Here is a 16,187-nt window from a genome sequence, read left to right as displayed (position 1 = left end):
ATAAAACAGCAGGGGAGTGACAACCAGAGCCTCACTCTAGAAAATATTCTTAAGTATGTATCCATTTCTGGAAAGGCACAGAGAAATAGAAAATAAAAACACTTGGGGGAAGGGGGAAACAAAAAAAGTAGTTGCAATTTAGAAAATGTTATGAATATATAGTTTTGACAGCTGACTGTCTTACTGCAATATATTCTTCCTTTCATGTAGGCTGAAACACAGCTCAGTTGTACAAATTTCAGATTTTCAAATTTCCAAAATTCCAAAGCTAAATCCTGAGATTTCAACATGTTTCACAGAAACATTTTCCATACATTTTTTTTGTCTTGCTATTTAACTCAGAAGGCGACACAGATGCAATATTAATGGCAAGGTGAGGCCTGTCTCCACAATGGCACCCTACAGGGTTTACATTTACTTGCTGACCTCTCTCTCCAATTCCTGCGTGGTCCTGCAGCTGAAGACGTGCCAGGGCTGTGGACTGATATAGCCCCTAGGATGTTTGTACTGCCTGGGCTGCATGGAAATAATACTAATGACTACTAGTGCGGTGATGGGAAACTGAAAAACTCCCCAACAAATCTGCATGTGGCTTGACCACTTCATACCTAACACAAGGAGGCACAGGTTTCACATCTGCTCCATGCATTGGAGGTGGCGGTGGTGGTTCATTTGGTCTGACCAACACTCGCTCCTCGGCTCTGTTCAGAAGTTCAGACATCTGGCTATAGGGTAATGCAGAAAGTGAGTATGATCCATCCATGTGGTCCACATATGCTTGAGATCTGTAGGAAAAGTGAAAAATGATCCAGCATAACCTTTAGTAAAAGTAAGTATTAGTGCCCTCAGCTACTGTTCTGTACTTCAGTTTGATTTCTGAATTCAAGTATCTTCTCTGCACCAATGTTGCATATTGTATTTCATGGCTTTTTAATAATTTATCCCACCTCCCATGCCATTGCTTCTAGCAGCTCAAGGGTTCAATGATTTTGACAGGTATATCAGACAAATTCTACAGTATGTGTGTGATCTTAGTGTTTATTAGTCACATTATTTTGAGTTAAGTAAACATAGCACTACAATCAGAAATGCATATATACCAGTGTGTTTTATAAAACAGACATTATACTCAGTGATCGTGTCTGCTCCTCAATCCCTACATATATGCAACCATATTCTTTTATAACATTCATGAAACATCCATCGATGTTAGAACAGTAGAATCTACAACTGAATAATTTAGCTGAACTGCTGTCAGAGGATCTATATTCCAATATACACAGAGAACTCACTACTTTAGACCTAATACTTTGTAGCTATACAATGGACACAAGGAAGATAATCTAAGTATCTTCTATTGAGTAGTAGCAGTAAATAAAGATGATTCAACTTACTTGTTAATGACAACTTTAGACACACCTCAAGGACCTGATCAGTTAGGAAATTTTAATTAACTACTCAATTAAAGATTTTAAAAACATTTCTCTATTACATTCAGAGGAAATGTGTTTGCAGAACACTTACACAAGTACAAGAACACTTTACACAAGTAAAGCAATACTCTACATTTCCACATACTGCCACCACCGTAGTATCTAAAACTATTAAATTCTTCGGGGGTGAAGCTCTTAACTCTTGTTATTCAAAAGCACAGTGCTGTTCTGTATCTGAACAACATGCTCTGCAAATGTAGTGCTCTGAAGCACTACAGCATTATTCATAATTGCAGTACTGGTACTGAGATAATCAAGGTTTAGGCCAGGGTCCTGGATATAAAAGGAGTCCTGCAACAAGTGTGTCTAATGTGGAGTCTCATGTAGAACACAACAGAAGGACAGCAGGAAAGCAGATGTTTCTGCCAACGACTTGACACATCAGTTTACAAAGGTAAGATACTGTAAAGTTGTTCCCAGAAAAACGCTAATCACCATAACTTGAGTTGTACCCTACTGAATGAAATGCACTGAGACCATTTTTAGTTTCTGAATTGAGCTAAGTTTTCTACAAGGAGATTTTTCCATTTTTCAGAGAGCAAACACTATTTCCTAGAGTTGTCATAATTATCCACTGTCACTATTGTTTGAAGGCCTTACAAAGCTAAACAAAATACTCTTATGATGCTTATGGCCAGCAAAGGATAGGGGAAAAACGTACCTATTTTTTGGAGGACAATGAATACTTTTTAATAAAAAAAACCCTAAGCCCCAAAAAACATACCCCCAAAACTCCTAATACTACTTGTCAGCCCTCTTTCCTATCAGATGTTTCCTGGATGGAAAAATGGACTTGGTTTTGCACAAACACCAGAAGCGTAAACACAGCAGGTGTTTACCATGTGAAATGCTACTTTTAGCCACCAGCAAGTATGTGCTGTGAAATGAGAATCCAACAGGTTGGATATTGTAATAGACTATAACCAGAAATGTCAATCAAATCTTGGATTTGCTCAAGAGTAAAGAGAAGCTCAGCATTCTCATCTGAGTTCCAAGTGGACATTTGTTCACATCACACCCACCACATAGCCGTGGCAGTGTCTGCTTAGGAAAAATCAAGAGACTGGAATAATAGGCATTTTGTAGGTCAAGACTGGAATGTAGTGACACACCTGGGTGGCAAGCTTGCAACAGTGACACTATACCTTCTTAAAGCTGCACAACAACACATCCTCAAGGATACAAGCTACTCTTAAAAATAACAAGACAATAACTACTCCTTTAAGGACACAGTAAATATTTTAAAAATGAGTTTTGACTGAGCTAACCAACGATTTCCAGTGCATTTCCAGAATAGCAGTAGCATCTCATCTTTTACCATTTCTCAAGCATGTTCACTATGTAGTATGAATATCTGTACTTAATAAAGGATAGAAAAAATAAAAAGAAACCTTGATTCAAAATGTGAAGCTGGGCCATTAGCAACTTCAATGTGCTTATGTAAGAGGTTAGCATCATCTTCTGCGAGCTCCGGACCTTGGGCTAACTTCTGCCACTCCCTCCGTCTGTCATGAGGTGCCCTTGGCACTTTTTCTGGTTCATGAGGGCGATCTAGATTTTTCTGCTGTAGGAGAGTTGTGTAAACAAAACTGACAACTAAGTGTTTTTTAATCAGTTGCATTTAAACATCAGCCACAAAATAATGAAAAACAATCCCAATTCAAGTGCAAGAAAAATTTACTTTCAGTCTGAATATGATACATAAACCAAAAAGATTTTTAAGAGGCAGAAGCTTCAGTCTAGTGGATAATTAGCTGAATAATACAGAGAAAAATAACTGTATAACTAGCTTTTTATTCTAAGTCTGAAATGAAATTATGAATCTGACACTTATATTTACTATGTCTATGTATAAAATACACAGAATAATGGTGAAACAAAAAAGTAGCATTACCTTTGCAAAAGTGTTTATTTAATTTTAAGAAAATATAAACAAAGTGCTCTGTTCCTACTAATTTCTTTGTAGTTTAGAGTAAACATATCTATTAGAATGTCATTCAAGCTTTTTCACTTGTAAGATTGTCAGAATTTTGTATTATAAAAAAGCGTTCCAGTGAAATTCTTTATTCTTGCAGTATTCCTCCTTTTTTTCTCCTTTTTGAGTCATTGCTAGAAGACTTACAAGTTTTGGCAAACCTCCTGTTAGTTACATTAAGGCAGCATGAAAGCTCTAGGCCCTTCTATATTATTATTTTTTTATTATTATTATTATTATTAAATATTTATTTGTTAAAGTTGATGGAATTGAATGAATACAAGTAGTTTTAGTTGAATGAAGATGATTCTGTAAAGTTTGGATTGTTATTAATTGCATAACCAAAAAAAGTACCGTATCTGCAAGTAAACCCTTTCCAGGAAAAAAACACCAGAAGCTGTATAAAGCTAACATATATACCTTCTGCTTCCTCTTTTCTTTTCTTTTGTCCTCAGTGTCCTGCAACATCTTTTCCTTCCACAGATCAAAGAAGTATGAAGGATTGGTATAAAACTTCAAACCCTCTTTTCCATCATCCCTGAAATACGATGACACAAACAGGGCATACTATTTATTTGACAACACATGAATCCAAATATTAAGGCAAAGGAAAGGCATATTAAGGAATACCTAGTATGTCAGACCCTGAGATATTTTACTGAAGAACATTAAAAAGATGAACATTGACCTCCTGTGGCATCATTCTTTACTATCTTTCCTTGTATTCAAGGTCCTGATTTTAGAAAAGTAACTTTAATGCAAGCTGTAGACAAAAAAAGAGTATCATAAATCAGAGGACTCCCATTCCACTGACTGAAATCTTGCTCTTAAAATAATGAGCAAATTTGTGTGGCTGCTCGTGTTCAACTACTGATTCAAACTGACTTCGGGACAGCAAACAACGTTCATTTCCATTAAAGACATTTCTTTCTACATACTTATCTCCTCTACTTTCTACTGCTTTTTTTCTTTGCATCCAAGAGCATTACACAGTTTAATAAATACAGATTATAAAAATGGCTTTTTCTTACCACTGTTATACTGGGTAAAATTTGAGTAAAGTGGAGTAAAGTTTTAATGCTTATAATATCTTCTGCTGCCTGTATTCCTCCAGCAGCTTCACAGTTTTCTAGTGTGGCTCCTTAAGTACTCAAGTGCTACTCAACATGAGCAAGGTGCCTGGATATAGCATCTCTATTACATAAAATAAGCTAGAAATTGGTTTTGATTAATTTTATTTTACTAACCTGTAAGGGGTGAGAATGTTAAGTGGAGGAGGCTGTTCGCAAATATCGTAAGTTTCTTGCAAAGGAATAGGCAGAGTTTTGCGGTCAAACAGCTGCTGATCTTGAATTGTGGAACTCCGGAAAGCTTTCCGCATTGTAATGTCCTGCAGTGACACTGAAAGGGGATATTGCCATTTAAAGAAAACACCAAAGATAAGTTTATTTGGCTTAATCTGCAATTGCTTAATGCTGCTTAGAATATAAATATTAAGCATTAATACTAGTATCTTATGTATTTTACAGGAAATATAAATTCATCTAGCACTACTGCCACAGCAAGATATTGTCAGATTATGTGAAAAACATGCTTGTGATGTTCTAGTACATTATCCTCTATTTAGCTTCACAGGAAATTTTTGCTCACCTGGATAGGTATCAGAAGTCTGCCTCTCCAAAGTAGTCCAATAAATTGCTTACTGTAGCTATATCATTCTGTAGTTCAGAAGTACCTAATAATATTTACCAACTCCATTTCACAATCCTTTTGGTACTAAAAAAACACTGTCTATCTTGAGGTATAGATTTTGCCTTTATACTATGAGCAAGCCAAACTTTGCATTCCTTGCACGTAGGTAGCAGTCCCACTGAAGGCCCACTGAGATGTCAAACCAGCAAATCATCACTTGAGCTTATGTGACTGCTATCAGTGAGTTTTAGCGGGAGGTGATACTATGCTTCAACACATGAAATGAGTCAAATGTTGTTTTTAATCAGACTGTTTAATTCAGGTGAGACACCTTCAGTTTTTAAGCACAGTAGTTAGGAATAATCAATTATCTTTATGTAAGATTCAAAGGAAAATAACACTAGGTAAACACAATAGATTAAACAGTGATTTGAAATCTATTGACTTACTGCTGTTAAAGCCCAAATATCTTTTTCTATTTCACAATCATTAAAATTTAGAAAAAGATCAATGGAAAAGTGACCGCAACTGATGAAACTTGCACTTTTAATTCTGGAAACAGTGTACTTGTGCAGTCTCATATTTCTCTCCCTCCCCGATCGCCAGTTACTACATCTGTGGAGCCCAGGTACGTCTCAAGACTAACTTTGCGGCCAGTGTTAGACTTTCACTAGATAAAGCAGCAGCCCTTTTCATTGGTTTGGGGTTTTTTTTAATAAATCACAAACAATACTGAAAACAGTTTTAAGACATACTAGCAAAGAGAGTATTTTCAGCACATGCATTTTATCTATAAATAATTGTTTATTTTATACAAACAGGTTGACAGTAGTGCCCCTTTACTCAAGACAAGAGGACACACACACACACCCCCCCGCATCACTGGGGCCTTTGGCAACAATTTTTTAAAAGAGTCCATCTGTTTAAGCTGCATTTTACTCTGGTTCCTGTAATACATACAAGTGTACACATACATACATACGTACACACGCACATACACAGAGCTGGATTTCTACTGTATGATCACAAAGGGGCAGAAGGCAGGATTTTTTCCAGAGGACTTGCAATTCCTGGAATGTTCTATCTTCTTACCTAAGCGTATTGGCACCATCCTTTGTGAGGCTAAAGATAGGATTTATTTGATTTTCAGTTTGGCTTTTGAAGTTTATTACAGTTGGCAAGGCTGTGTGTTCCTGGAGAAGTTTTCTCCTTTTTACCCTGAGGTTCTGTTTCATTACTCTGTCTTTTATTCTTTTTAATACCTTTAATTAGCTGCTCAGAAGCCTTTTTAAGTGTGTGAAAGAAGTATTATAATGTATGAATGTCAGCTAGGAGTCTCAATTTCTGCAGGTATTTTTGCACTCATAAATAACCATATATATTTTGTGCCTGTCATGAAGTACAGGTTGTTATTTGCTGGCAAAAGTTCACAATTAGAAGAACTGAGGTTTACCTCATCTAAAAACCTAGTCTTAGATTCAGCTGTTTTTCCTTTGGCTTGTTGGTTTTACAAATCTCACCAAATGTACTTGTTCAGAGATGCTTGGCAATCCTGGAAGTCTTTAAACTGTCTGTCACTTACTGGAGACTATGCCAACAAAAAAAAAAGTTAGTATAATTCTCTTTGAACCTGTGTACATTCTAAAGGCAATGAAGTAAATTAATTTATTCCAATAAATACAGTTCTTTGTTTTAATACTAAAACTCTCACAGAGCATGTGTCACCATATTATTGGGATGTACGTTGTTCTATAAACTCTTTATTAGCGTTTCTCAACCTCTTCGTTGAGCAAATAGAATACAGCCAGTCCAATTCATAATCTCTGTTTTCTTCTTTAAATCTCCACTTTTTGTAAACATGTACAAGGGGATAACACACCTGAGGATAATCAATCAATCCCCAACAATAAGTGTCGATTACGTTCCCTCTAAAACTAAGCTACATAGCAAAGGTCTTCATAGAAAAACGTACACTATGGAATTTCAAACAGCTAACAGCTTTTCCTGCGCTGATACCCAATGACCAGCATTCACTGAAAAGCATGCCATTATTCAAAACAACCAACTATAATTAGGGCAACATTACTAAGGAAATGAAAGGACGTGGCACACAAAATGCTGAGAGTCATGACACTGATTCAACTGGCCTACAGACAGGGATCAGGTAAATCCTGCGTTGCAAGCACAGCCTAACCCTGGGCTGTGCACGGTTTGGCTTACAAAGCCATTTGTGCAGCTTGCCAGCTGGCTAAGAAACAGAAGCCCTGCGTGGCTTGCCACCTCAGGGGGGAGAATACACGAAAACCTCGCTGGCCATCCGGCCACTTAGCTTTGGCTGCTTGACAACCTGGCACAGCAAGAGGACAGGTCAAACAAATTGGGCGTATGAATTCAGGTGTGAGAAGAGACGAGACACTGAAGGAGGAGTTGGAAATGCTGCAGGCATTTGACTTGATGCTGATAAATTTAAGCTTCCAGTTGCCTAATTCCTAACTAGCACCAGAACGTTCGTGTAGCCCAAGATCCTAAATTTCATATGGATACATCTTCCTGAAAGTCCATCTGCTACAACACTTGAGTTTACTGCAATGAACAAAAAATGGGGTCTTAAATAATTTCCTTAAACATTGAGATGTTCACAATTTAAGTTAAAACATTCATTCAACAATCTGAACAAATGCCAGTTTATCTTTACTGTGTCTGTTGTTTGGATGGTACGAAAAGACCTGTTATATCAGCCAGTCTAACTTTCTGTACACCACAATATATTCCACATAATTAAAAATTATCTCTGTCAGAAAGCTAAACTACCAACCTTTTGTACATTTGGTTTTGAAAAAGAGATGCCAGTCCATTTTCATTCATAACCAGCAATGAACTGGCAAAAAAAGGGTATTTAAATCGCACTCTAATGAGATACAATAACTGGGTTTCTTCTGGGCTGAACAACAAAATAAATAAAAGAACACATCAGTAATATATATACATAATAAAGTTTTACTTCCTCTCATTAAACTGCAATCCCCAATTTGTAGTAAAAGTCAGGTATGGAGCACTTCAGTGCACTAATAAAAAGTAGCTACTTTTACATTTCAAAGATATTAAATACTACATTTTATTTTACCTCACCAGAAGAAAAAAAGCCTTGCTACCAGATTTTTTAATTCTTTTAAACTCTCTGCAATGTACAATTTATGAAGCAGTTCTAGGCAAAAACCTACTGTTCTCCTAAAGGTGGTAAATAAATAAATAATATATATTCCTTTTAAAAGCTTGCTCTCTCAACACTTTCTGTGGAATTCCATGCTGACAACTTTTAAGATTGTGAACTCTTGAATGCCACAGCTATGACTCCTTGCAGAACTGAATGACTATGGGAAATTATATACAAATCAATGGGCTCAGTTGCCCACAATCCCGTTTCTCTGTTCAAAATCCTACCCAGTGATTTGAAAAGTGCAGGGAAGACAGACAGACAATATCGAATGAACAACTTAGTCATAAGATTCCCAGTTAAAGGTAATTAATTGAGGGGGGTGGGGGTGGTAAAAATCCTCTTCAGATAAAGATTTGTGTGATTTGGTCCCTAAAGACGCCGCAATCCTGAAGTCTGATTTCTACTTTATGTGTGTGTATATATATATATTTTTTTTAATGATTATCCACTTCAGCAATGCCTAGAATCGCACACATGTTAGCTTTCTCTGCCATCATAATAATTCTGACTGGTCACTGCAGTTTTAATAGTTTCTAAGCAGAGAGACCACTTCCACAGAACAGAAACTACTCTCCTTTGGGCTTGTCCCTAACACAAGAAATTCAAATTTTCTGAAATATTGATTTAAAAAAATCCAAAACAGCTCAAGCACTCTTTGGATAGGGAATGTATGTAGCTTAACTACTACAGGTAAACAAAAAGAAGATGTAAATGTTAGAGCAATCAGTTTAAGAGAACTGAGAAACTGCTTTAAATGCAGCATGTAGAACCAGGGAGCCCTGAGCAGCCCATTGGGGAAGACGTGAATCACCCAGCTGCATTAAGCAGTGAATCTGCTGGTCAGTCTCAACAAAACCACCACATTATTTAGCAAATGACATTTTGTCCAGATCCCACTTTTTATATACAAAATACTAATTATGCAATATCATGGCTTTACCACTGAACTATAAAGCCTTGGCCAACTAATTTAAAACTGATTTACTTACTAAATAGCCCTTAGTTCAATTTATGGGTTAAGAAAATTGGAAGAAAAGCATGGAGAACAGTTGGAGCTCAGCCCATCTGCCCAGATCTTTGAGAGGGAGATGCCCTCAAATCCAACATTCAATTAAGCGGAGATATGGCAGGAAAAGTGACCTGCTATATGATTTAATTCAACAGTCTTTTTCTTTATTTGACTTTGGGGGTAAAAATTCTTATGAATGACTTGACAGTAGTGGTATTCTCCACATTAACATATTACACTTGGAGGTCACGACTCAATTTTCATGTGCTCCGTGTTTTTAACTTTGATCACATTTATACTCAAGTCACCAAGTTCCTCTTCAGAGGCTAGAGACGGTAAGTGAGCTGCCCCTTAAAATGAGATATACCACCCTTTCTTCTAAGTCTCACAATGGGCTGAGTATCCTGATTTGAAAGTTGACAGTCTCCTATTTTCAGGAGTATACAGACCACAATAAGCTGTCAAGCTTTTTAGGTTTCTCCCCACCAGATGACACCTTTTTTGCCTATAGCAAAACCACAAATCTCTCCTTAGCAACAATCCAGCAAAACTTCTGAACTACTATCCTTTCTATGACAGGGCAGTATTTCTAGAATGTTTAGGAAAAAACCAAGCACATGTATTCAAAGCCAGAAACCTACTGAAATACAATTCACAACATTGTTTGATTCCTTTCCTGAAGTACGCCAGGCTGCTCACCCATCGCACTTCTGCCATTATGCTTTTTAAGTTGCTTGTCAGTTTTAACAGATATGCTGTATGAATCAAGAATCTGATACACTGCCTTTGAGACTAAAATCCCCTCCAGTCTGAGATTTAAATAGAATTAGGCAGTTCATATTAAAGAACCAGTAAATTAATACCAAAGTATGCAGATAAACTCTTAGTTCACAAATTCTCCTTCTGCCATGATACTGTTTATTTCTGAGTGATACACAACTAGTTTCTAATACTAATGTACATCAGAGCTATACTGCGTATCAGCATTTCAAAAAAGAACAACGTAAAAGCTAGAATGAATATTCTTTTAAAAACTGTCAGATTTCTACAGATATTAAATTATTTACTCATAGTAGTACTTCAAGCTTAATGGCACAAATTCACAAAAATGTGGTAAATTAACAAAAATCTGTTATTATACTTACAAATATTGCATATATATGGAGCGAGTTAGTAATGTTATTTATAAAGGAAATACTGAAAATAAAAATGCTTGCAAAGAAACTATACTCTTGGGCTTTATTTTCTGACCTATGAGGATATCTTATATTGCAGAGCTACTGAAACCATCAACCTGAGTTCACCCACCATAGCAAGAATGTGTTTTCCCAAACCTAAAAAAAACCCCAGATATGATAACTCTTGAATACCTATAGGCTATTTTCCTGTACAATTAAAATAAAGTTTAGTGTCTCTTCTGAAAGGAAAAAAAAACACATGTATGTAAAAAGAATAAAGTATGTAAAAAAACCCTGATTACAATATAAAATTAATAATTCTGTGAAATCAAGAACTTGAAAACAGTGCAATAATTCAAACCAAGTTCATTGTAATTCTTCCATGAAAGATTGCGCACCAGGAGTTAGTTCCTTCAGGATACAATCCTAACCTTGGTTTCATATGGTTTTGTTCTTTCACAGAGATACTGTAATAATTCAAAATGAGAAAACACACAGACTATTCAAAAAATTCAGAGCTTTTTATTACTTTGACTCTACCAGAAACATCTTGTCAAGTATCTGCACCTCATTCAATGAATCTGACTTGGGCTGTTTTCGTTCATGCCACTTAGCTTTAAATGAATCTTAATTTCTTCCTCTTGTGTAATAGCATGGGCCCAAAGGAACACATTAAATCTTCTATTACTGCCTGCTGGCAAAGAACTAGCGAATGAGACTCATTTTACAAGTATAGCCCGTTTTACACATGCTGTTAGCTGAACAGCAGTACTGAAATTTGCTTAATTCTTGCATAGAGGGTTAAGAAAGGCAAGAAAGGTAAATCCAAATGTTTTTTCCACACCTTCATGTGTATATCCTCCAGGTATATTAGCCCTGATCAGGACTAAAACAAGACTCATTTGTGATGAGCTTCTAAATTTCAAGCCCAAAATAGGATACTGAAGGAGAAACAGTTTCCTGATGCCTAATTTTTAAGGAAATCGAATTTCCTCTCATCTCCTTTGTCACCATCTGGTGACTCATTCTGGGCAGACATTTGTCAATAAGGAACACTGGGTATGGCACAAGGACTGGATATTCTTAGGTTAATAAAAATAGTCATTTAACAGTTCCTGACACTGAGGACTGCATGTGTTCCTCTGAAGTACTAGCAGTCACTGCTATTCTATGGTGTGAGAGACAAATCCAGGGTATCAGATTCGAGTCACACTTAGCCACTCTGGACTTGATCAAGTAGACCTCTTTTCAGCCTTGTTTTCTTTAATCGTGATGTCTGTCCCTTTCTTTAGCTATACAGTTTAGCAAATGCTACAGTATACACAGTACTGTGAAAAGTTATTGATCTGGTGCGTTTGGGACTACATACTATTTAAAAATATTTCTAGCAATTCTCTAACATCAAATAGTTATGCATACTTAGTACTGAAACCTACAGCCAAAACTGTCAAAGGCCATTTAAACAGGAAAGTACAATTTTCCATCTTGCTATCCTGTAACGTCCTTAGATGCTTTAACTTGATGACTTAAAATGGTCTCTCCATTTTCCTGAAATGTGAATGGCTGCCATACTAAATATGCCATATCAACATATATCCCACTCTGATTTAAACAAAAAACTAGGCTGTCAAGGGTAAACGCAGAAATGACATTAGCACTCTGCAGTATTACAGCTCTTACAAGATTACCATTGCTGACAATTTGTTACTGTACACAGGAAGGATTTTTGTCATTATCCAATCCTAGTAAACATGGTATTTTACTGGAAAAAGAGGTGTACATGTATGATTTATGCCTAGTTGTCAAGAGACTTGGAAAATACCATTAACGTAAGAATTCCCCTAAGCAAGTCACTATATTTTGTGGCAAATTTGCTACTAGCTATGAATAGTTGTCTTTCGAAACCTGCTCTAAAATTAATGCCACACAACATACAGAATCAGAACTTCCTTAGCTTAATTTTGCTATTAGTGAAATTTCAACTTTGGTAACTAAACACAGCCTGAAGACCATGCTCCTGGTTTGACACTTCATTCTTCCTGAATGACACACAACTATTATACAGTACTAACTGAAATAGCTTTCTATACTTTAAAATTGGATCCCACAAGAAATCTGAAGTTATTTTTCATGATAGGATGTTGCTCTACTTTCAAGGTCTTAGCCATATAGTCTAGAACACCCTAGAACTGTTTGGGGTTACAAGACCTTTCATAGTTCCACCTGTAACCAACAGATAGCCAGGAAGGCAAAAAAGCTTCATGGCATTTGCATATTAGGCGGTCAATAGTCCTGTAGTCATCACAAAGCCTATGCATTATTTAAATCCCATACAAATTCTATCTTATAGGCACGAGCCATATCCTACTGACTTTTGGAAGTACTTGTGTTCTCAGTGCTAAACAATATTTATAATACTTAAAGTTATTTACAAAGAATCCAAGGGGATATATAGCATCAATAAATTGAGCTATACAACTGTAACTTCATACAGAAAGACAGTAACAAGTTAATGCAAAAGTCCTACTTAGACAAATGGTTACATCCTATGGGAATTAGTAGGAAGCTTAAAAAAAGAGATGACTTCTCTCCAAGCATTATTCACCTAATATACAGCATTATTAATATTATTAACACTAATACATAATACCACTGTATTATACTCCTGTAGCAGTTTTAATGTAAATTCATTGGTAACAGTACTGTTCAGTAACCATGAAAATGTTGAGCTCAGAAAACTGCTCAAGGCTATAAAAGAAACCTGTAGCAGAAATAGAAACGGACATCTTTCTCATGATGCTTTGCTCTGTGTTCTTATAAATATAATTTAATCTATTATTATTTCCATTTCATGTATCAGTGGTGCCTGGGTGACAAAATAAGAAATCTTCAATGCAGGAGTTAACTTACATTCCTCTTCCTTTGGATCGAGTTGTGTAACACTGACAGATAAGCGATCTACACGTTCTTGTAAGGAGTTGACTCTAAATGAGAAACTGTGTGCTTCATTGAAAAGTTCCCCAAATATATCTTCAGCATATTTACCTGAAATATGAAAAAAAAAAATATTCAAGCATATCACAAGACAGCCAAATGAGTTTGCCTTGAAAAAGATGTCTATTTTAAGTAAATCTAAGATGCATGAGTATCAGTTGTAACAACCTGTACTTACTGAGCTCATTAAGAATGCTTCAGAAAAGTAAAGAAAAGTTAAATATATAATTTGTAGTTTATTTATCAGAAATGAAATTATTTAATACATGACAGGACAGATATTCAGTTGGTATAAGTTGATTTAACTATGCTGATATGCAAGGAACTAGACTGATTAGTTTCTTGGATATGTATAAAAGGATAACTTCCAGCATCTGAAGCTGCTGCTGTATGAGCAATAACTAATCTTTCCAAGCTAAATTTATCTCAACATTTCTCAAAATGAAGCACAGCTTCCACTCCTGCTGTACAGAGGACCTTTCAAAAATGGAAGATCAGATATTTACATCTAGGTTAATTAGAACCAGCTTATTCAAAAATACACACTAAAATAATAAATCCCACTTTGAAGGATCAAAGTTCTAGTAACTGACCAATTTATACTAAAGTAAAAGAAGAATCTCCTTTGTTCACTTCAATGGACATACGCATTTAGCCCAAAAGAGGAGATTCAAGTATCATGAGGAAAAGGACCATAACAAGTTTCTCTTCTACAGAGTACGCTATATAGTACTTCTGATGCCCCCCGGACTCACCTTGAGTAGTCTGCCAATACTACTGAAAAAACCCACCAGACTGCCCAGCCAAATTTGTAGCCACATTTCTGAAATACGACATGATAGCTTTAAAACTTTCTATGATACTGTGCCTATGTAATTTGTGTACTCTTTGTGCACTTATGTTGGTTTTGGAAGTATAAATCTCACAAATTTCTAACTACCTGTTTTGCACACAAGTTCTGACAGGTACAATAGGATAGTTATGAAAATTTTGCTTTTGGTGAACAATACATTTGGAAGCATACATAAAAATGAGAACATTTTTAAATAAAGATATCAAAAGGACAAAAATTCAATCCCTACAGGTACTGTGAAAAATACTTAAAAATAATACGTAGTAAGCACAAGGCCAGCGCATACCATTTATGAGACTTAGGTAATGGCAACAGAAAACCAGCATGACCATAGAATACAAAAGTGGATATCACAAGAAATGTACAGATGAAGAAAATAGAAAGGATCATAAATTCTGGCATATTAAACATAAACCCCAAAACTAGCTTGAGGAACAACCAGCAAACTAATCATAAATATTCCTTCAAAGACATGAGGAACAAGAAAGCCTGCCAGGGAGTCTGTAGAGCCAACTGGTAATGAAGGTATAAAGGAGTACTCACAGAAGAAAAGACCCCTGCAGACAAGCTAATTTAACACTTTCCACTGGTGTTCAGTGAAAGGAACTGGAGAGACCCTCATGCCAGAACTCTTCTTTGTGGGAGGCTCAAAGAAACTGAAGGGACTATATAAAAATTGCAAAACTAAATGAACAAAATGGCCAGTGAAGTGTTAAAATCACAGAATCATAGAATCGTTTAGATTGGAAAAGACCTTTAAGATCATTGAGTCCAACTACTAACCTAACACTGCCAAGTCCACCACTAAACCATGTCCCTCAGTGCCACACCTACATGTCTTTTAAATACCCTCAGGGATGGGGACTCAACCACTTCCCTGGGCAGCCTGTTCCAATGCTTGATGACCTTTTTGGTGAAGAAATTTTTCCTAATATCCAATCTAAACCTCCCCTGACACAACTTGAGGCCATTTCCTATTGTCATAGAATCATAGAATCGTTTAGGTTGGAAAAGACCTTTAAGATCATCCAGTCCACTCATTAACCTACACTACCAAGTCCACACTAAACCAATCAAGGGTAGACTAGACTAAACCATGTCCCAAAGTGCTACATCTACCCATTTTTTGAACACTTCCAGGGATGGTGGCTCCACCATCTCTCTGGGCAGCCTGTTCCAATGCTTGACCACCCTTTCCATAAAGAAATTTCTCCTAATTTCCAGTCTAAACCTCCCCTGGCGCAGCTTGAGCCCATTTCCTCTCGTCCTATCACTAGCTACTTGGGAGAAGAGACCAACACCCACCTCACTACAATCTCCTTTCAGGTAGTTGTAGAGAGCGATAAGGTCTCCCCTCAGCCTCCTCTTCTCCAGGCTAAACAATCCCAGTTCCCTCAGCCGCTCCTCAGAAGGCCTGTGCTCCAGACCCTTCACCAGCTTTGTTGCCCTTCTCTGGACACGCTCCAGCACCTCAATGTCTTTCTTGTAGTGAGGGGCCCAAAACTGGACACAGTATTCCAGGTGTGGCCTCACCAGTGCCGAGTACAGGGGGACAATCACCTCCCTGCTCCTGCTGGCCATGCTATTCCTGATACAAGCCAGGATGCTGTTGGCCTTCTTGGCCACCTGGGCACACCGCTGGCTCATGTTCAGCTGGCTGTCGACCAACACCCCCAGGTCCTTTTCGGCCAGGCAACTTTCCAGCCACTCTTCCCCAAGCCTGTAGCATTGCATGGGGTTGTTGTGTCCAAAGTGCAGGACCTGGCACTTGGACTT

General features: G+C 37.0%; 1 protein-coding gene across 1 annotated transcript in view; it reads right to left on the bottom strand.

Moving 5' to 3' along the window:
* The window catches only part of WASF1 (WASP family member 1), a 31,417-nt gene that overhangs the window by 3,268 nt on the left and 11,962 nt on the right, over nt 1-16,187 (bottom strand). Inside the window, exons 2-6 of the mRNA XM_075707941.1 lie at nt 13,475-13,609; nt 4,716-4,869; nt 3,889-4,006; nt 2,885-3,057; nt 609-785 (exon numbers count right to left, since the gene is read on the bottom strand). Of these exons, the coding sequence (XP_075564056.1) occupies nt 609-785; nt 2,885-3,057; nt 3,889-4,006; nt 4,716-4,869; nt 13,475-13,609 (757 nt within the window). The remainder of the gene's footprint in view (nt 1-608; nt 786-2,884; nt 3,058-3,888; nt 4,007-4,715; nt 4,870-13,474; nt 13,610-16,187) is intronic.

The sequence above is a fragment of the Pelecanus crispus genome, chromosome 3, assembly GCF_030463565.1.
Source record: "Pelecanus crispus isolate bPelCri1 chromosome 3, bPelCri1.pri, whole genome shotgun sequence".
NCBI classification, from domain to species: Eukaryota; Metazoa; Chordata; class Aves; order Pelecaniformes; family Pelecanidae; genus Pelecanus; species Pelecanus crispus.
Note: the sequence above shows the minus strand (reverse complement) of the source record. Positions and strands in the feature narration are given on the sequence as shown.